Here is a 22,811-nt window from a genome sequence, read left to right on the forward strand (position 1 = left end):
CAATTAATGTAAGACATAATCTAATTCAATTTAAAATTGTACATAGATTATATTATTCAAAAACAAGATTGAACAAATTTTATCCAAATATATCTGCCACTTGTGATAAATGTCTAGCCCAAAAGGCAACTATAACACACTTCTTAGTTTCCTGCATAAAACTTTTATAGATTTTGGAATTATATTTTTGAAATATTTACAAAATTATTCAAGACAAGAATGGAACCTAATACTGAAGTGATTATATTTGGTGTAATGGAAGATGGGAATAAATTAAACACATCTCAACATCTATTCCTTAACTATGGTTTAATAATAGCAAAAAAATTAATACTTCAATTTTGGAAGGATACATCAATACCAACGCTTAAAATGTGGATTGCAAGTATGTTGGACACCGCTCATCTTGAGGAAATGCGATTCCTCCTGATGGATAAATCAGACCAATTAATAACGAGTTGGTCTCCATTCGTCGTTTTTTTGGAATCATATGGTGCAACACAATTGTAAAAAATAACTGTTTCAGGACTGGACGAGGGTTGGTCAAGATTATAAATAATGATCTCCTTTTCTTTTTTATTTTATTTTCTCTATTTTCTCTCTCAACTTTCTTCTTTACTCGTTTTATTTCTTAACACACTATATATTTCACATCTTTCTATCCTTTACTATCTAACTTCTTTTTCTTATTCTAATCTTTTTTCAATGTAACAAAAAAAAAGAAGTTGTACATAAAATGTATTATGAAAATACGGGTGCACAACCTTTTATCCGACGATCCAAATAACGAAAACCTCCGAATAGCGACCATTTTTTAGGTCCTTGAAGAAAGGTCCTTGAAAACGTTCACCGAGGGCGGCCCGCAGAGGTGACAGCGGAACCTCCGGTCGGTCCTTGAAGAAAAGGGAACTAAATCCCCATTCATAAAAGAAAAGGTGAGGGTCTATTGCGCGGGAGGGTTAATAATTGACAATATGCTGCTGCCTGTCCGCTGTTAAAAAGTTCCCACGGTAGACTCACGATACACAGTGCATCGTGAGTCTTGCGTGGGAACTTTTTAACTCAGCGGGCAGGCGGCAGCAGATTGTCGCTCCCTTCAGTTTCACCCCACCTACACCCCTCTGTTTCCCGGCCATGTGTGTGACCCCTTCCCTCCCCAGCTCCCCGCCCATTGCACTGGCGCGCGGCGTCTTCACGTCGGCGATGGCAGCAGGGCCGTGCGAGTTACCGGAGACGTCAGGACCAATTGGACGTCGACCACCAGGCCCACCGCAAGCACGGAGAACTCGGAGACCCACAGCCAACAGCAGCCCAGCCCCGCTCCAACTACAGAGGAACCTGGGTTGCGGATGACGGGGCGTCGTAGGGGCCCATCGGGGAGCGGGTTCCTGTTGCTCCTGACGCCTCTGGCCACCTGCTATCCTCCGAGAACTGTACCACCCTTGCAGGAGAGTGGGGTTGTTTGCAGTTGCAGAGGGAGGGGGCAAGGGCGGTACAGTTCCCAGTCTCAGCTCCAGTCCATGGGGGTGGCCGGAGACGTCAGGACCAACGGGACACCGACCCCCAGGCCCACTGCAAGCACGGAGATCCCAGAGACCCACAGCCAGCAGCAACTCCAGCCCAGCCTCGCTCCAACTCCAGAGGAACACGTAGGGGCAGAAGCTGACAGTGTGCAAGGTATGTCTTGTTCTTGGGGTGGCGGATGAGGGGGCGCAGCTCGGGCTGTGGGCAAACTGCCACTTGTCGCCGTAGCGGCCCATCGGGGAGAGGATTCCTTTGGAGGGGGAGGGTGGTATTGTGCTGTTTGATCGCCCCCTGCTATCCCAAGGACAGGGAGACACAGCGACTTTTTAGACTGGTGGGCAATCACTTCCAAAGTTCTGCCCCACAGTCAGTGCACCTCTCCTACACTGCATTTCATACAAACATTTATTCTGCAAGAAAAAACTACATTGAAGACTCGAACTCGCGACCGAGTAACTGCCAGGATCGAGGCGCAAACTCGCGACCTAGCTCGGGGATTCCAGAATTCAATTTAAAATTGTACATAGATTATATTATTCAAAAACAAGATTGAACACATTTTATCCAAATATATCCGCCACTTGGGCATGTAGCTCCGCTAGGGTGACATGAGTGCGAGAGGTGATTCAATGCTGCCGGCACATTTACAAATTCAGGAATTCATTCAACACACTGCATTTCATACAGACATTTATTCTGCAAGAAAAAAACGACATTGAAGACTCAAACTCGCGACCTTGCGGATATGAGCCGAGCACTCTACCACTGAGCCAGCCATTAAAATCTACGCTAAATAATTTCCATTCCGAAGACCGACAAATTCTGAATTACGAAAAGTGTCTGGTCCCAAGGCTTTTTCGGATAAAAGGTTGTGCACCTGTATATATTAGGCACTTTGGTGCCATATGACTACTTCTAATAAAATATTAAAAAAAAAAAAGTCTGCAATTTATTATGTGCTGTAAGTCCGTAACAGATAGGTAAATAAATTACAATTTTTAGCAATAGACCAAGTCTTTATGGAGAAGATCAGTTGCTAGCTGGTACATTGGCATATCATAATCAGTAGCATCATCATACTCCTCAGATTGTAACCAACAAGCAACTTTGTACACCTTGTTTTTCTTCAACTTTTCAATTTTGGCACTACAAGTTTTTGCTCTTCAAACCATGCATGACATGCCTTTCTGCCCACTACTTTCCCATTAAGAATGTCCTGTAGATCATTACATTTGGAGTAGTCCAAATTCGGATAATCTCTGAATGCTGTCTAAATCGGTCTCTTTTGCTGGGCATTTGGATTGACAATTTTGCATTTGTTTAAAATGTAAAGGGGAAAAAACACTGAACAGCATTAACAGAAACAAGTTATTATTTACAGTTTTACAAAAAAGGTAAAAATGATAGTTAAACGCTAAAACATAGTAAATACCCAACAAAATATTTATATTCATCAGTTTCATCAAATCAATAATTTCATCTAAACAACTAAATTCAATTACTAGATCTAAACATCTATCCATTTCTCAAGAAAAGGATACAATTTTTTTAGTAGCCTCTGTACCCAAATCACAAATTAATCCCATTCACACAAGAATTCACAATATAACATGATTTTTAAATCTCACTGTCATGAATTTATATGCCAGATGGAAGGAATTTAATGTTTTATTCCCATAAATTAATCTAGAAACATCCACTCTCTATATAATCAAAATTATTTATTTTATATTGCACAATAAATGTGGCTAAAACTGTTGTGGATATTTAGTATAAAAATATTGATTATGGATAGACAATAACACAAAAAATAGACGATTTGGATCCTCTTATGACATGATTGTCCAAAAAAACCGAGGATTTAAATCATCTCGCGAGCGGGTGTTTCTAGAATGCGATCGATTGGAACGTTGCCGTGAACTTAAACCCCATATCAGCAGGCAAAGACACTGCTGGTTCGTATGGGGCCCAAATAACATTAGATTAAAGCCAGCCCAAGAAGCAAGATTATATGTGCAATAGGCGACTTTTTGTTTTGTCCTGATATTATGATCCGTCACGTTATTGGCATTGAGGGCGTTCGAAGCCGCTTTTTACTTTAATCCAACTATTAAATTGTACAGCGTTTTAAAAAAAAAACGGGAACGGAAGTCTGATCGATTTTTCTTCATCGACTAGCAGCCCAAGGAAATCCCTCTCCGACAAGTGATACAAACCTGCATTTTAATCCCCCCCCCCCCCCCCCCAAAGGCGCCAAAGTCGCACACACGGCCAGTAGCAGAACTGCAGCGCCGCTGCAGGTAGGTTTTATAACATCGCTACTCTTTAAATAATTTGCCACTCTGATAGTTATGATCTAACAAGCGCAGCGGTGGAGTTGCGTTCTCGCAGCGCCGGAGACCCAGATTCGATCCTGACTACGGGTGCTGTCTACGGAGTTTGTACATTCTCCCCGTGACTGAGTTTTTTGCGGGATCTCTGGTTTCCCCCCACACTCCAAAGATGTACAGGCTTGTAGGGTAATTGACTTGGTGTATGTGTAAATAGTCCCCAGTGTGTAGAATAATGTGGGGATATCGCCAATGGTGCAGATAATGGTTTGTAATTGCTCCTTGATGGGGTGGTATTGCCAGTGGAAAGAGTTAAAGTATTGTCAGTGACCACGCCACATATGTGCAGGGATCTTTAGTTTGAACAGAAAACCTTTAATAAGATCTGTAGGAAGAATCTGCAGACGCTGGTTTATACTGAACGTAGACACTCGGTACTGGAGTAATTGTGGGTCACACAACATCTCTGGAGAAAAAGAACAGTTGTCTTGTAAAGAAATAACCTTTAATAAAACTGAGTGCATGCTTGCCGTCATTGTATCATAGTCAGGAAAACGCGCTGCTGCTTTATAACACTTTGGTTCGGCTGCATTTGGAATATTGTGTGCAGTTCTGGTCATTCTATTGCAGGAATAACATGCAGGCTTTGTAGAGCATGGAGAAGAGGAGGTTTGCCAGAATGCTGCCTGGATTAGAGGGTATTAGCTAAAAGGAGAGATTGGACACATCTTGGATTGTTTTCTCTAAGTGTTGGAGGTTGAGGTGAGATAATACAAGTATATAAAATTATCCATCTGTTAATGGATATCGACACTGTGGTGCGGTGGCAGAGTTGCTGCCTTACAGCGCCCAAGGCCATGGTTTGATCCTGACAGGATTTGTACATTCTTCCTGTGACCTCGTGGGTTTACTCCATGTGCTCTGGTTTCCTACAGATTTGTAGGTTAATTGGAATTGGTGAAGTTGTAAGTTGTCCCTAGTGTGCAGGATAGTGACAGTGGCTGGGGCTCTCTGGTCTGTGTGGGCTCGGTGGACCCATTTCTGCAATGTATCTAAACTAATAAGGAAAACTACGTATTTCCCTACTGGAAATATCTCGGCAATGCCCTATAAATCAGTGGAACCATGATAAATTGAAAGTTGTTCGTGGATCACCTTGTACCTAATCCATTGTACAATAAGATCAGGACTGATATTTGATTAATCGACTTTCCTGCAGTTAATAGACCTTTGCTCAATGTGCTGTTTGCCTTCCTAACTTGCAGTACCTGATCACTAATTTTCAGTGATTCATGCTCTTGAATATCTTGTGAATGCCAATACTTTTGAATCTGCCTCCCTATTTTTGTACCAAAATGGATAGCCATATTTCTGCACATTATGTATTTGTCATGTCCTTATGTATTCACTTAAAGCCTCTATATCCCAGTGGGGCCTTTCTGCATTCTCTTTGTGGTTCTCGCTGTCCTCAATCAGAACAATTGTATATATTGCACTGGATCCTCCCATCTCAATCATTGATATTAATCGTTAACAGTTGGGGCTCAGCAATGATCTCTGGCATTTTAGCTTTTGCCACTGCAACAACGTTCAAATCTGTGGGAGCTGATCTAGAATCTTGTCCCAACAATATTTTGTGCTAATTAATTTTTAATGAAGATTGTATTCCTGTAATGGGTCTTTGCAGCACTTGTTTCCACTTTGACTATTTAGCAGTTATAATCTTATTTTTCCCTGCCCTTTCCCAACACATGTAACTATAGCACTGGGCAGACAACAAAGCCGTTGCAGAGAAAAGCCCCAAACCATACTCCCCTGATCACTACCATGTTCCTTTTTTAATCCTCCAACTAGAATGATATCTAGCATCACGATAGTACAGTCAACTTACTCTTGTCCTTGGGTCCTGCAGTCTCTGGTTTCGTCATCACAGACTACAAAAAGTTGTATTTGTGGGACAAATGCAAAGACTGGAGTTTCTGCATGGCTACAATCTGAATTCCAAAACTTGCCTCACTTGTAGTCCAACCATCTTACCTCTCTTGATCGACTATTGATTTGCATTAAAATTCAACTGACAAATTTATGTTATGTTTGGTCTTTTAAATGAATCCAATGGATTGGACCTGTCAGCCTGAGGCAGTTTGAATTTGGCATCTCAGCATATATAGAAGATGTAAACTCGGGGAGATGTTGGGTGACTGATTGGTGAGAATGTACATTGGTGAAAAATTGCCTCTTGTGGCTTGCAACATGCTATCGTGCAACATCCACATTGGATTCTGAGTCTGCAATATTGATGTCAAGTGGAAATGAGCCTCTAAGGAGACATGCATCTGGCATTGGCTTGCAGGGTCAATGATTGGTCAGTTAAGACCTTTAGCCTCTTCTGCCATGTGAAACCATGCTGTCGTGCAAGTCGGTGTCCATTAGGCTATTTGACGATTTTCAGTCCGTTCCATTATTTTAATTATTCTTATACCTGCTGTTTCTACATTTTCACTATTTAGAATGAGCTATGATTTTTTTTTTTGTGTGTACATTGAGCATGGAAATGGGCCCTTCGGTCCACTGAGTCCATACTGGACATTGATCACCTGTTCCCACTAGTCCTGTTATCCCACTTTCGCATTCACTCCCTACACAGGGGCTTTTTACAGAGGCCAATCTTTGCCTCTTTGGGACTTGGGAGGAAACAGGGGAACACTGATGAAACCCACGTGGTCATGGAGAGAACGTGCAAACTCTACGCCCTGGAGGTCGGGATCAGACCCGGGTCTCCTGGGCTGTGAGGGAGTAGCTCTACCAATTGTGCCACAGTGACTTCAGAACCGAAGTGGACATTGTAACTTTCAAGTATGTTGGAATATATATTTTTAATGTGTTGCCTGTTGCTGTGTGAGCTCCTGGGCTCTCTGTCACTTCAGCATCGTGCTTACTGACCCCAAGATTATTGATATTAATGGGATTTTTGGCTAGAAACAGCAAGGTTTCTATTATTCAAAAATGTTGCTGCTTTAACTTTGCAACAGCTGTATGGGAATTGGTTATACCAAAGATCCTATAGCGAGCTTCCGGATCTTTGGTTTATACTATGTCTGGTGCAATTGTATTAATTAGTGAACTGTATTAGGTATTGACTTTGAGAGGTAAGCTCACTGATGTTAATCTTTGAAAGTACAGGATTAACATTTGATAAGTATTGACCCAAAGCTCTAACATCTGAATTTTAAAGCTGATAAAAGTAAATCAGAATTTCTTTTTGTATTTTTGGGAAGCTTTGTTTCATTAATCCTTGAGTAAAAGTCAGAACATTGGTTGCCATGACTACTGTATCAGGTTATTTTTAATTTCTCTTTTAGGAAAGAATGCCTTCAAAGCGGAAAGTAACCGGTCGCAAAAATAATTCTCTGGATTTAAAGAAGCGTGAAAAGCATCAGGCTTTTCTGAAAGATTTTGACCTCGAAGGTATTATAGTTCACAACAATCATATCTAAAGTCTGTGCAGACAACATCTTCAAATTTACTCTGATCCTCTGCCTTTGTTTAAACTTGGTTAATCCTATGATCATTCCTCCAGCAATTGTCTTTGTCTGTCACTCATGCTCATTGTTGCCATAACTGTTTGACTTTGCAGTCACTGTTTTTAGTTTGTCAAAGTGAATGATAACTTTCAGCAAACTGATTCCTCTTCTGATGTTTTTCTACAGATAGCCTAAATCTGTGGTTTTAGTGTTTTCTAATTTGCTCGCTGATTCCTTCATGACTTTTTACCACTATGCAATAACTTGGTTTTGCACGTACTTTTTCAATTAGTGTTATGCACACAATTATAACTTATTTTATATTTGGGATAGACTTCCAACAATATTTTGTCTCTTAACCAGACTTCACCATTCCACCTTGCCCCTTTTGGGGGTAAATTATTAGTGTGGTGTCTCCTTTGAGTTTAGGGGCAAAGGTAAGTTGCATTTGGCATTTCTGTACCAAACTTCAAATAATTGCAATATATTTAAAAAAAAAAACTTCTCTTAAGCATCAGAACAGCAAATTAAAATCTATATTAAGGCATTAGATTAATTTGGATTTGGATGTAACTTCTCAGAGGTTATTTTCATCTCTTAAAGAAAGGGTGACGCGGTGGCGCAGCGGTAAAGTTGCTACCTTCCAGCACCAGAGACCTGGGTTTGATCCTGACCATGGGTGCCGTATGTACGGGGTTTGTTCCTTCTCCCCATCACCTCCATGGGTTTTCTCTTTGCTCTGGTCTTCTCCCACACCCCAAAGACGTCCAGGTTTGTAGGTAAATTGGCTTCATTAAAATTGAGTAAATTGTCTTGTTTGTGTAGGATAGTGTTAGTGTGTGCTGGTCAGCACAGATGGTGGGTCGAAGGGGCTGTTTCTATACTGTGTCTCTAAACTAAGCTAAAGCAGTGACTACAGCATAACTTTTCCAATGTAGTAATGCCCCTGTCCCACTTTGGAAACCTCTGGAGATTTTGCGCCCCACCCAAGGTTTCCGTGCAGTTCCCGGAGGTTGCTGGAGGTTGCAGGTAGGGAGACTGAGGAAAAACCTCTGGGAACCGCACGGAAACCTTGGGTGGGGCGCAAAGTCTCCAGAGGTTTCCGTTCAGGTTTCCTAAGTGGGATGGGCATTAGTTTAGCAGGATGCCTTTTAATTTGCTTTTTGGAAATAAGTACCATCTTCCCATTGCTGTGCAATTTGGGGCCATTCATGTGGAGCACTGCAAATTGATTCCTATGGCCTCTATTTCTTTTGGTTACATTTTGGGTAAAGTGTTAACTTTCAACTTAATTTGGTCCTTGCCATATCACATCAGAAATTGTGTAATCTGCAGCTTCTAACATTGGACCGGAAAGACCAGTGCTATTTGACTCTGGTATATCGAGGATTCTGTTGGTTGGGATTCAGGTTTGTTATCAAGTGGTCGCACTTTTTTGATAATGTGCTGATCATGTATACTGTTAGTGGATGAATATATTCAAGAGCAGAGCGCTATTCAATCTGAACTGAATTTTAAAGCTTCAATGGCTATGCACATAGTTGATTCTAATTGACTGCCGAGCGAGATTTGTACGTGAGCTCTTCGACCTCACTTTCCTGCTGAGCTGACTAGTTACGATACGGCAGTCGGGGCTCTCCTTGAACTTATTGGGGGGTGAAAGGTTTGCTGTGTAAATATTTGAAAAGAACTGGAGCAAGTTCAGAGCACAAATGTGGCTTGTTTTCCTCTCAAAAGTAATATTGATGGCCTTGTTTACTGATCTGAACCCAGTATTTCTTTGACTATGTCAAGCATAACATTTTGCCAGACTCTGCTGCAAGCTTTTTGGTCTCTGATGATTTTCACGAGGGAAGAAATGGCTACAAGATTTCTCGTGTAACTAGAATTGGTGGCATGGCTGAGTCAAGGAATGGCTATTCTATTTAAGAAGACTTCAAGGACTTTGTATATGGTTAATTGCAAGTTGATTGTTCTGTAACATTAGCTGTTCTAAAAATACCTCCATGGTTTCAGAATTGCAGCGTACGTGTCTGGTGATGTTGCAGGATTACTCCCACTATGGAATTCCACTGAATGCACTGCAATAACTGCTTGCTTTCTCAAACAATAATACAATTTTCTTCCGCATTCAATTCCGAATGATAGCAAACAATTAATTTATTAGTAACTAATGTTATATCCACTGTTCTTTTGCAGTTGATCGGCGGAGAAGAGAAATGGAGAAAGCATTGAACAGTCTACTCATGCAATTAGATGCCAATTACAGTCGTGCAATTATGAAACTCCCACTGGCTGTTAGACAAATGAATAACTTGCATTACTTTGGTGAGATATTGCATTGCAGATAATTGTTATGTATTGGCCATATCCACAAATATATCAATCATGCTGCCTTCTGATCTGTTCCACTAGGGATGTGAATCTTCACCACAAGTTTGCAGTATCTTAAAAAATAAACTACATTTAATCTCTCCCTTCCGGAACTTGGAAATCATAGCAGATTCCTAAATTTACTCTGTAGGTAGAATTGAGTGAAAATGTCTCTGGGTTTTTGAGGCTTTTTATTTCTGTTTGGAGGCGAGAAATAAAACTTCCATTTTGTTCATTTTCTATTGTTTTAATTGATCTAAATTTTAAAATCTAAGTTTTGATTTCAGTATTGAAATATATTTGTAAACAGTTTCCATGCTTTATCTCTAAATTGAGTATTATTTCTACGCTAGCAACCTGGATCATATGAGAAATTGTGTTTATATCTGAATATAACTGAACAAATTCAGGGTTTTGCAAGTCCTAACAATGCAGTCAACAATTCACCACTGCTTGTCATGGAAGTGCTCTGCTGGGTTCCTCCTCAGGCCTCGGGAGCCCTGAGCTGTGGTAATCTGCCATTGCAAATGGTGCTGTGATCACTGCAAGATTGAAGATGTGTGTAAGGATTGCTTGCCCGTGCGCTTCAGTGGAGGATGGAACCACGAGGGACTATACGTTTGAATAGATAATTCAGATGTTTTACATTGGGTATCGGTTTAAGTTAATTTTGATTTGGGTTTATAGCACCAGAAACACATTGTTTGACATCCAGTTAAACTGTGGATTGTAGCTTGCCTATACATCAGTTTATCCATTCTGGCACAATGCTTCCAAACCAAACCACTGCGGTTCTGACATGATTATTTTACGATGTGGATGTTTTAGTTACCGCATTGCCCTGTGACGGATGCGGCAGACTGCTGCTTATATTCTGGCTGAGTTGGCTGACAGCAAGTTCCTAGCTAATGCACTTCAGAATGCTAAAAGGTATACCAAAGTGAGCATATTTGTTTGTCGTATTTTACGTGTTAAAACGCTCACACTGCATTCAAGAGTCTGTATGTCATAGACACTCCAATGTTTTTTTACCCAATTCAATATGGTAAAATGTGTTATTGTAAGGTATAATTTTTTTAAATTACAGTATAAATTAAGGGTAAAGAAGGAAATTGTGTTATTTAGAGGTATAATTATCAAACAAAAATATCAAAGATTTCCTGTGTAAAGAATACATCTCTCTAATTAGAATAAACAAGCAAGGAACATGTATCATGTTTACAAGTAGGTGTAATATAAAATATTCAATGTGACTCAAGTGTAAACAAGCAAGGAGTTGATGTCATTTTAAGGTATGATTATCACAAAGTTTCTGTGTAAATTAAGAAGTTAAGCAAGTAAAATGTGTTATTTTATGGTTCAATTAAAAAAAAATTACAGTATAAATTAAGGGTAAACGGGCGAGAAAATTATGCCAATTCAAGGTACAATTTAAAAAAAATCAGCACCGCCTTTTACCCCCGCCAGGGGCGTTGCCCCTAGGAACCCTACCTGGACCCCCACCTCTTTTTTCCATTTTTTTCCTGTCTCATGCCTGTGAGTTACTACAACATTTTGTGTCTACCTTTGATTTAAACCAGCATCTGCACTTCTTTCCTACACATTTTGTCTGCTCCACTATGAAATCTCCTCAAGGTATGTCTACTATGAAGAAGTTCTCCTGTCTCCGACAAGAGTTCAGTGGACCCATTCCTTCCTTCACTCCAGAGATGCTGCCTGTCCCGCTGAGATACTCCAGCATTTTGTGTCACACATCCTATTGCCCTATTCTCGCTAATTGAAGTCTGGGTCAGAAAGTCGAGGTTCATGGCAGAGGGGATGCTTATTCCTAGGTTCAGGACTTTGGATGGGATTATGATGTTGAAGGCAGAGCTGTAGTCTATAAATACATCCTTGTTGGCTTGTTGTTTGAGAGATGAGTTTAGGGCTAGCGAGATGCCATTTGCTGTGGATCTTCAAACCGCCTCCAACCCCTTCACTACAGTCCTCTTCACTCTTGTAAAGTACAATCTTGTAAGTTTAATCAGAGCTGAATTCCGGCTTCTGCTCAAGTCCTGCGTTCAACCACTGCTTCAGGATTTGAGTACACAAATTGACTGTACTCTTCTGTCAGTTGGATGTTAGCCTTGTTACATATTCTTTGTTCAAATTAGTTGCTAAATATTAAATTGGTGGCAAAATGACCTGAAGAATTGATATGCTAGAAAGATAGCAGAAAATGCTTCTCAGGTCAGGCTTTAATAGATAATGTTTGACCTCAAATATTACCTGTTTCCCTTTCCAAAGATGCAGCCTAACCTGCTCTCCTGCTTTTTTTTGTTAAATTTCATACATTGAGCAGTTCTGTGCAGTTGGAAATTATTTTAGCGAATTATTTAGACTGATGGAGCAAAATTAATTAAAATACTTGCAACGCTGCATCTTAAAATTGAATTTAACTTTGATAGTCGCTCTGGTGTGTTCATGGAACATGTTATCACTTACATTTTTGGATATGTCAGTAATGCTCTTTTATAGATCTAATTTTATGTACCCCTGAGTTCTTATTTCTATTTTTCCTCCTTAGCTTTGGGTGGAAGTGCAGATGCTGTGGCTGAAGTTGAACAAGTAAGACTTTTCCTGATTTTGTTGCATGGTACCTGCGTGTGGCCAGTGAAAAATAAATTCTCAATGCATTATAATGCCGCTACAATAAGGCAAGATCTGAAGCTTCTTGGTGGTTTATTAAATAAATAAGAACTTTCTCGTTTGACGCTAACCTGGCATTGTCCAAGTTATTTAGCATGCATTGGGGTTTGAAATATCTGCACAACAAAAGTGAAGAGGTACAAGGAACTGTGGATGTTGGTTTACAAAAAGAAGACAGTGCTGGGGTAACTCAGCTGGTCAGGTAGTAACTGGCAAACATTGATGGGTAATGTTTCAGGTCGGGTCTTTTTCAGACTGAAGTTGCTTTTGAAAATGTAATTAAAATTAGATATTATCCAATAGCCTGAGAGGATGATGAAGGGCAATGTTTATTACATTATGTCTGTTTTTAGCAGGTACATGCACAATCTGCTGATTGGTCTGGATAATGCGTTTCTATAATAAAACTTGCATGATATTTGCTTAGCAAATTATCAGGTTATTCAAAGTAGTGAGATGGATGGTGGAAGCATTTCCCATGGCAGAATTGGGAACAAAGACACAATCTTAAAAATAAAGTTTGGTAACTTGCAACAAGAGATTCCCTTCCTCTGTCGACTATGGATCCTGCAACAACTGAAATGGTCAAAATGGGGTTTTATCGAACTGACAAGATCCTGAGTAAATGACTCGAGTGCAGATTAACCATGGTTGAACCTTTGTGACTAGACTAGGGATTGAATGTGCTACTACTGTTCATCTATCACATATTAACAAGGAAATTAATTGTGGGTAGACTGGACAAGGTGAAATGTCTTGGCTACTTTAATTTATATTTCTTCCTTGTTAAAGTATTGGTGCGTTTTTGTTAACCACAGATTGCAGTTTGAGGCTTTTTGAAACAATTGTAAAGTATTTTATTCTAAATCTACCTGGCTATTCTTTTTGAAATTAGCAAATATATTATTGCTTAATGTCATTATTTGCTTTTTAATCCTGAATGGAATCTAACTTTCTGGGCAATATATACTCCACCTTTGGAAATTGTATTTTTATTGTTTCTTTGTTTACTGCAGAAACGTATTAATGCTGACTGTTTGGGAGTGGAAGCTATAGAGTCTGAGATTTTGAAAGATGCTACACAGCTGAAGACCACTAGAAAACGTAAGCTTGATCAAACGATTGCCAATAATTTCACAGCTCTGCCATTGTAGTGTGGCTAAGCAGCTTATGGATGCCGTCTTGAATCTATCTTTTCTAGTAGAAAGCCAAGAAGTAAATTAAATGTTTAAATGAAATACACTACATATCATCATGTTTTTCATGGTTATTTAATTTTCTGCTTCAGTGAAAAGCTGACTGCTTACAAATTACTCTTGTAATGCAAATTAGGAACATGTTTCTCTCGGGCAGTGCTAGATTATTTGTGTAAAAGTCGCTGCAGAACTGTAGAAAATGATGGTTTCAGTAGGTCGGCAATACTACTGTTCAATTTATATGTATTTCCAGCTCTTGGGCAATGGCTTTTAAGTTACAGTACATCAAGCACCTCGGTGTGCTGAAGGTTTCTGCATTTCGTATTTTTTGGGTGGCAATTCAATAATTAATTGTCCACTGTTTTAAGCTCCAGTCCCCTATAATTACATTATCCTTTTTTTTGGTCTCCTGGCAATTGAGTTTTCTCCCAAGGGAAATTAGTGACGTACCTGTGAATTTGAAATTGTGGATATCTTAGTTAAATCTGTCAGCTTTTCCTATTTGCAAAAAACTCTCCTGAGCCTAGCTAATGTTTTCTAATAATTAAAAAAACCCAGCCCTAGCAATGTGTAGGAAAGAGCTGCAGATGCTTGTTTAAATCTAAAGCAGACACAAAACTCTTCCCTTCCCACTTAAAACACCTCCTCCCCAGGTACTTTCCCCTGCAACGGCAGGAGATCCAACACCTGTCCCTTTATGCCCCCCCTCGACTCCATCCAAGGACCCCAACTGTTTTTCCAGGTGAGGCAGAGGTTCACTTGCACCTCCTCCAACCTCTACTGCTGTTCCAGGTGTCAACTCCTGTATTTCAGCGAGACTAAGCACAAGCTCGGCGATCGTTTTGCTGAACACGTCCACTCAGACCGCCTTAACCTATCTGATCTCCTGATTTCTCAGCACTTTAACTCCCCCTCTCATTCCCAATCTGACCTTTCTGTCCTGGCCCTCCTCCATTGCCAGTGAGGCCCAGCACAAATTGGAGGACCGGCACCTCATATTTTGCTTGTGGAGCTTATACCCCAGCGGTATGATCATTGACTTCTTTAACTTCAAATAGCACTTGCTTTCATTCTCTCTCCATCCCTTCTCCTTCCCAGTTCTCCCACCAGTCTTGCTGTCTCCGACTACATTCTCTCTGTCCTGCCCACTCCACTGACATCAGTCTGAAGAAGGGTCTCGACCCAAAACATCACCCATTCCTTCTCTCCAGAGATGTGGCCTGCCTCGCTGAGTTACTGCAGCATTTTGTCTACCAGCGCTAGCAATGTCTGTTCCCTAACTAGCGAAGAAGTTGCTTCGGAAGCTAGCGAAGAAATTGCTGGTAGAGATATTTGTATCTTCAGCTATGGGGGAGGTACCAAATGACGGGCAGGACACTAATTTAATTTCGATTATTTAAGAAGGGCTGCAAGGACAAGCCGGGAAGCTATTGGCCAGTGAGCCTATCGTCAGTTGTGGGTAAGTAACTGGAGAGAATTGAGGGACAGGATCTACTAGTATTTGGATAGGCAAGGACTGAGTAGGGATAGTCGGCTCAAATTAGTATGTGGGATATCATGTCTCAAATTGCAGGTCTCCCATTGATTTTCCAGCAACTGGTGCTCCGACACCATTTTTAATCCAAACAAAATTATGAAAGCGTACTTGCTCTCCCCGGTAATCCCCGGCGATAATGTTGTGCTTAGGCCAGATGTGGAGGCTGATGTTCCTGTTCCTTGGTATTCACATTATTCAGAAATGTGCATAAATATTTGCATTTGTTTCCATTCAACAAGAGATTTGCAATACACTCCTAGAAGCACAATATCCACTTTTCTTTTTGTTTCTTAGTTCAACTTGTAGTGGTTAATCGTATCATGTTAGCACACCATTACTCTCACCACAAAATGTTAAAGCAATATTTCTACTTTATTTTCCATCTTCCATTCTTTCTCAACTGAGAGTCCTGTAACAACGTTCGCCACGTTTCAGCCTTACTTATGGATGGGTTTCGGCCCGAAACGTTGCCTATTTCCTTTGCTCCATAGATGCTGCTGCACCTGCTGAGTTTCTCCAGCACTTTTGTCTACCTTCATTACCCTTTTCTGTTTCCCTATTTTGGATGAAGCAAACCAAGAGCTGTAGACAGAACGATTCACCATTTCTATTCTGCAATTGAACCCATTTATTCTGAGTTGGTTGAGGGTCAAATTAGAATAGCATCGAAAATGAATTGGTGTATTCACAGCAAAATAAAACTGCCCATTTAGGTGTATAGGGTAGAGAAGAGGTAGATGCACAACCCAGAATCTCACTGAATGAAAGGCGCCCAATGTTTATGTTGTGGTTGGGCCATGTAGGTATGTATTGTAGAAACTCTAGACAATTGATAGTAAGATTAAACGAGTACTTACCAGTATGAAGTTTGATCTGTATTTTATGAGGAGTTACGATGAGGGATTACGTGAAGAACCCGCTCAGTGCGCAGGTGCGGCATACTTCGAAGCAGCGGTGTGGAATCACAGGATAGACACAATATTTGAAGTAACATAGTAAAGATCAGTGAGACATCAGTTTATTAGTTTGATCTATATATTGAGGGTGGGAGCGGAGGGCACGTAATCCCTCATCGTAACTCCTCATAAAATACAGATCAAACTTCATACTGGTAAGTACTCGTTTAATCTTACTATTTTACTTCGGAGTCACGTGAGTGATTCCGTGAAGATTTCAAAGGTCTGTGATTTCAAACCGTGTAACAGTTTTTATTTCACTCACTGCCGAAGTTCTTGAGGGAGGAAGTGTTATCGTAATCAACCAATGGATCTGCTTTCTCAAGAAACAGAAAAGTATTTGTTAACAATAACAACATAAATAGCTCCCCTGAGCTTAAATTAAATATTTGCAGTTTGTAATATTCTTTCTGCAATTAAATCAGGCTTATCAACGGTTTACAATAAAAAATGTTCTGAACGTCGTTTCCCTTGACCATCCTGCCGTATTGAGAATGTGGTCAACCGGGATGTCCATTCGTTCAGCCGCTGATATCAATGCTGCCCTAGTGGAATGGGATTTAAATGTATTATTATCTATTCCAGCAGCTTTCAGTACCTGTTTGAGCCACCTTGAAGTGGTTTGGCTCGTTACCCCGTCTTGGGGTTTCTGTGGTTGACCCATAGGCTTTCCTCTCCCTCTAAGATTGTGGGTTGTGTCTATATATTGTTGTAAATGGGTCACCACACTCAACCTGGACTCTGGTGGGTAGGCCCGGAATCCCACCAATGAATTGGGCGTTCCTGGTCTATATAACCATATAACAATTACAGCACGGAAACAGGCCATCTCGACCCTTCTAGTCCGTGCCAAACACATAATCTCGCCTAGTCCCATATACCTGAAATGAAATGAAATGATTCAATTTATTGTCATTGTCAGTGTACAGTACAGAGACAACGAAATGCATTTTTTAGCATCTCCCTTGAAAGGGAGACACAGGGCGTCGCGGTGTGCCCGCGCCTGCCGCTGTAATTACATTCCATTACAGGCAAAGGTGGGTGAAGTGTCTTGCCCAAGGACACAACGACAGTATGCACTCCAAGCGGGATTTGAACCGGCTACCTTCCGGTCGCCAGCCGAACTCTTAGCCCATTGTGCTATCTGCCTGCGAGTTAGGATTTTACCAGACCTAGAATGATGAACGTGATGCGTCTGGGGTAATCACCATGTTATCCAGTCTAGTTTTATGGAGTGACTGGACTCTGTGAGCGTATACGAGAGCCATAAGCATGAGTGTTTTTAACATGATTTGAGCAAGACTGAGGGATCTGGCTGGTGCCATTCTCTGAGATATGTCAATATCACACCGATATCCCATACATGGGTATACCTGGGTTTTTGGGGCTTATTATTATAATTGCCCTTCGTAAGTTTATCTTCAGTGGATGGGATCCCATGCTCTGCTGTCCTGCTGTTTTTAGATAAGCAGACAAGGCGCTTCATGCTGTATTTACAGCACTGTAACTCACCTTTTAATCATGGTGTAGATGGTCCAGGAACTCCAATAAGTCAGTGGTTGAATAGTTTGGTATGTTGTCCCTGCGTCGTGGCAGTATTTTTCCCATGTTTCTCTTGGTGACTGTTCGCAGGGATGCCGACATGGTGGTAATGGTTCATTTGGATAATCCCAGTCCCTGGTAAGGTCTATTCAAAACCTACACCCAGGAGTTTGATGTTTTTATGGCATGGGTGGCTTATGCCTGATACTGGGTTGAGTCAGCAACCATGGTCCACTAGGGAAATCCATAGGTGACTCGCCCACCATGTCGTGATGAACTGGGAACCATGGCTATGTAGGCCGGTCGGGCACGTTCAATATCCCGGAGACAGATTCCATCTGTATTGTGAAGTGCCCGACTGATGAGGCAGAAGGGAGGAAAGCAAAGCAGAAATTCCCCCTTCCAGCGTGTAGGCATCTATCACTGCTGCCTCTGATCTGGCTCCTAAGTCACATACATAGGTTACTGGTGATTCCGTCTTGTGCAACCAAATTGATATCTGGCGTTCAAACTGCTTAATACCTTTAGCAGATATTTTGGGTTTGACCTCTATTCAATGTTATCATAAATTTTCCCCCGTGACGTGGTGTCTCCCACTGTGTTCTAGCTTCCTAGGAAATAGGCAGCTGATAGTTAAAATGTCTTTTGACACACCATTGCCAGATCTGTTTGACCAATTTGTTGCACGATAATGATTTTATGCTCCCCATATGGTTGATATAAGCCACCACCATAGTATTATCAATCCGTAACCGCATATGTACGTGCTGCATTTGAAATGCATATGCTTTTTAACCCAATAGGCGATCACCAATCCCAAATAGTTGATGCCCGGTGTGTGTAGTAACGATGATTCTGAATTGGTCCATCTGTTACCTGTGCTGGATATGGAGTTAGTTGCTCCCCAGCCTAAAGTACTGGCATCGGTTTTTAATAACCAAGTTAGGATTGGTGATAATAATAGGGCTGAAAACTATGCCAAACATTGTCTGCCCACCACTGTAATTGTGATATAGCTTAAGTGGGTTCATTCATGATTTGATTATAGTGACCCGAGCACCTTGGCAAAGTAACAGTCATATGGATAGAATTGATATTGAAGCCCAGATAATTCATGGTAGTTAACGGCGTCAATTTTGCTTTATCTGGGTGTAGGATGAACCTCAGTGCTTTAAGGAGCTGTTTCGTAGCTAGAACTGCTGCCACAGCTAATTCCTTTGTTTCCCCTAATATGAGGATATCATCCAATATATGCCATGATTATGCTTGTTTTCTTAAGATTTTCATGGCTATTTTTAATATTTTTGTAACTAGTTTAGGGCTGAGGTTAGACCATTGGGAATGCTCTATACTCCCATAGTTGTCCTATCCAGATAAATTTTTTGGTATCTACAATGATCCTTGTGTATGGGTATAGGATAGTATGCATCTTCCATATCAATGCTTGCCATAAGGTATCCTTTGGCGATCGGATGTCTGGCAGTGACAAAACGTCTCCATCTTAAAGTGTATATACTCAACAGATTTATTTAGTGATATTAGGTCAATGATGATGCTACATTCACCATCTTTTGTAGTTTTGGTGAATATATTCGATACAAATTCCAATGGTTCATGTTTGCTCCCATGATCCCTTTTGTAATGAGCCTTTCTAGTTCAGCTTGACCTTCTCGCTTCTCTTTCTTAGAGGGAAAAATTGCCCTTTGGGCGCATTGCTGAACTGGCGGTAATATGCCCAATTTGAATTCAAGTTTTTATCCACTAATACTGTTGAGTATATATTTGTTATTTGTGACAGCACCCCATGCTTTTATCAACAAGTGTAAATGCGGTCGCCAGGCTTTCACCAGTCCTTGTTCGATATTTGCTGGTGGATGCCGAGGGGTGCTGCCAGCTGGGTGTTGGATGCGATGTCCTGCTCGTTCCATGGCCTGCCCTCATGAGGCGCACAGGTTTAGCTGCCTCTCTTCCCGCTGCAGCAGTTTGCATAGCCCCGTATATTTGGGGTTGAGGGCAGGTCTTATATGCACAAATGTCAGTCGAGTATCCCAAATTTGGGAACATCTTGGGCGTCAGCACACTCGACGTGCAACGGGATAGCCTCATCCTGGGAGAACCACCTTGGTGATCATGGCGTCTCGCCTGCCAGGTGAGTATGATCCGTGGAAACGAGCAAAGGCGGTGATTTTTGGTGTTAGGAGCTTCAGAATTCGCTGCTTTTAGCTCTTGACTGCGAGTCTGCTGACCCAGCTGCCTGCAGATTTACCTCTAGAAAGGCCTTCTCCTGCAGGGCTTTGTTGGGAAGATGGTCGCGTGGAGGAGCCATGTAGTGGCCCACGACACCCAGCAGCTCTTCCTGATCCTGCTCCCCTGGCATACTCCTGTTCTTGTCCGCCTGCCCAGCGTTTAAGCCAGCCCAGCCCTGGCCTCCTTAGCTAGCCTCAAAAGAGGGAGCAAAAGGGTGTGCTATAAATTGGAGGAGGCATAGCTCAAACTCCGTTGTCGCATCAATCCCTCGACAAGGGAGATGGCTAGTGCAATAGCACTGGGGTAGGAGTGTCAGCTCCCTTGGCATTCAGCCAGTGACCCCTCGTTTTCCTGGAGGTTTTGTAACTCCATGACCTCCTCTGGCTTGGGGAGACAGACATACTTGTTTTTGCTGTCTCCAGCCTGTTCCAGTGTTGGAGGAAGTTGGTTCCTGTAGAACCTATATTTTTGGTAAGGTTTTGTCTTACCTGTAGTTAGAGGCTGCCTGCCGTTTTTTAGGCGGCATTGTAGCGGTTCCCGGGCGGCGATTCTCCTTGTCAGGAGTCTGCAGGGCTGCCGGTCGGGTTTTTAAATTTCCCTCCGGTCCGCTGCTGTTAACCAAACAGCTGTTCAGCGGACCGGCATCAGCGCAGCTCCCTGTCAGCGGTCCGCAGCGTGTGCGGTCCCGTTTGCGCCTATCCCCCTCCACTGTCGGCTCCTTCGCTGGAGTCGAACGGGGGCCGCTTCCTCTGCTGCTTTGCTCCCCCTGGAGCAAAAAACCACAAGGCCCGATTAAGGTAGGTACTTACCTAACGTTCCTTGGTTTGCGGGAGCGCCGACTCCCGCTGGGCCGCGTGTGCACAGCTGTGCGATAATGCCGCAACTGCGCACTGGGCGGGTTCTTCATGGAATCACTCACGTGACTCCGAAGTAAAATTCCTATTTTATTATTGATCTTGTGTTCTTATGTGCATTTATTTACGAAAGGCAAACTGGCCTGTCTACAGGTCGAGGTTTGCATCATCCAAAATGGGGAAAACCTATAGGTAGGTAAAATAAAAACTCAAACAATCTTTAGATTGGTTTATCACATAGATTGTACATGTATTGCCATCGCTTCAGTTTGGAGGACCCGCTTAGGAAGACTGACAAGATTGATTGCAATGCGTTTCTCTGCCTGCCCAAGAGTTTGCATTATTAGTATTGGTACATGTATCTCAGTCACCAAGTCATATACTGGTTAATAATTATTGATTTGTATTGATTGGAACAGGTCACTACTTTTCTCATTTATAAAACAAATAGTTGTAGATGTTTTCATTTCAAATGCTATATTTCCTCCAGGTAAACAGAAAACAAAGCGTGTCGATGACGCAGTAAATGATGGTGAAAATCTTCCTCCATCAAGTAAAATGTTCCGAAAGGTGAGTGCCTTTATAATGGTGCTGACATAATACATGAGAACTCTTAAACAAAATATGCTTACTAACGTCCTGCATCAGAGCTCGTGGAACTTAAAAGATGATGATGTAGGGAATCGTGTATTGGCTGGCTGGGGGTCACTTGACGTAAACCAGTCTTTCTGGTTTGCAACTGTACCAACAGGCATGGAAAGCAGAGTAGCAGCATACCAAAAACAGACACAAATGCTGCAGTAACTCTGGGTCAGACAGCATCTCTGGAGAAAAGGAATAGGTGACATTTTGGGTCAGAATACTCCTTCAGACTGAAAGATTTGGGGGGGGGGTTACTGAAAAGGCCAGAACAAGTCAGAGCTGGCAACCTTTTCTCACCTCTGGTTTTTCATCGCCTTCCCCCCAGATCAGAATGTCTTTCAGTCTGAGGAAGGGTTCTGACCCAAAACATTGCCTATACCTTTTCTCCAGACCGGCTGCCTGACCAGCTAAGTTACGCCAGTATTTTGTCTATCATCAGTAGGCCAGCATCTGCAGTTCCTTTTTGCATACCAGTTGACTGTTCTTTTGTTAAACGGCTGAGCAGGTTTGAGGGATTGAGTTCTGTAGGTAACTTGTACATACATAGCCAGTAATCGCATGTACACAATGCAAGTGAGTTATTGACTAAAGTTGCACCTACATTTATTAATGTGTTGTTGTAGATTCAGATTCAGATTCAGATTCAATTTTAATTGTCATTGTCAGTGTACAGTACAGAGACAACGAAATGCATTTAGCATCTCCCTTGAAGAGCGACATAGCAAACGATTTGAATAAAAAATAAATAATAAGTGTCCGGGGGGGGGGTGATTGGCAGTCACCGAGGTACATTGTTTAGTAGAGTGACAGCCGCCGGAAAGAAGCTGTTCCTCGACCTGCTGGTTCGGCAACGGAGAGACCTGTAGCGCCTCCCGGATGGTAGGAGGGTAAACAGTCCATGGTTGGGGTGAGAGCAGTCCTTGGCGATGCTGAGCGCCCTCCGCAGACAGCGCTTGCTTTGGACAGACTCAATGGAGGGGAGCGTGAAACCGGTGATGCGTTGGGCAATTTTCACCACCCTCTGCAGTGCCTTCCGGTCGGAGACAGAGCAGTTGCCATACCATACTGTGATGCAGTTGGTAAGGATGCTCTCGATGGTGCAGCGGTAGAAGTTCACCAGGATCTGAGGAGACAGATGGACCTTCTTCAGTCTCCTCAGGAAGAAGAGACGCTGATGAGCCTTCTTGATCAGAGTAGAGGTATTGTGGGTCCAAGAGAGGTCATCGGAGATGTTGACTCCCAGGAACCTGAAGCTAGAAACACGTTCCACCTCTGTCCCGTTAATGTGGATGGGGGTGTGCGTGCCACCTCTGGACTTCCTGAAGTCTACAATGAGCTCCTTGGTCTTCTTGGAGTTAAGGGCCAGGTTGTTGTCAGCGCACCATGCTGCTAAGTGCT

The 22,811-nt window shown here is 42.0% G+C and overlaps 1 protein-coding gene across 2 annotated transcripts in view; it reads left to right on the forward strand.

Annotated features, from left to right (window-relative positions):
* The window catches only part of cdca8 (cell division cycle associated 8), a 141,138-nt gene that overhangs the window by 105,548 nt on the left and 12,779 nt on the right, over nt 1-22,811 (forward strand). For both annotated transcript variants that reach the window (XM_055656057.1, XM_055656058.1), the window contains exons 2-6: nt 7,217-7,322; nt 9,578-9,706; nt 12,318-12,358; nt 13,456-13,543; nt 21,262-21,341. In XM_055656057.1, the coding sequence (XP_055512032.1) occupies nt 7,217-7,322; nt 9,578-9,706; nt 12,318-12,358; nt 13,456-13,543; nt 21,262-21,341 (444 nt within the window). The remainder of the gene's footprint in view (nt 1-7,216; nt 7,323-9,577; nt 9,707-12,317; nt 12,359-13,455; nt 13,544-21,261; nt 21,342-22,811) is intronic.

This window comes from Leucoraja erinacea, chromosome 26 (genome assembly GCF_028641065.1).
Source record: "Leucoraja erinacea ecotype New England chromosome 26, Leri_hhj_1, whole genome shotgun sequence".
NCBI lineage: Eukaryota > Metazoa > Chordata > Chondrichthyes > Rajiformes > Rajidae > Leucoraja > Leucoraja erinaceus.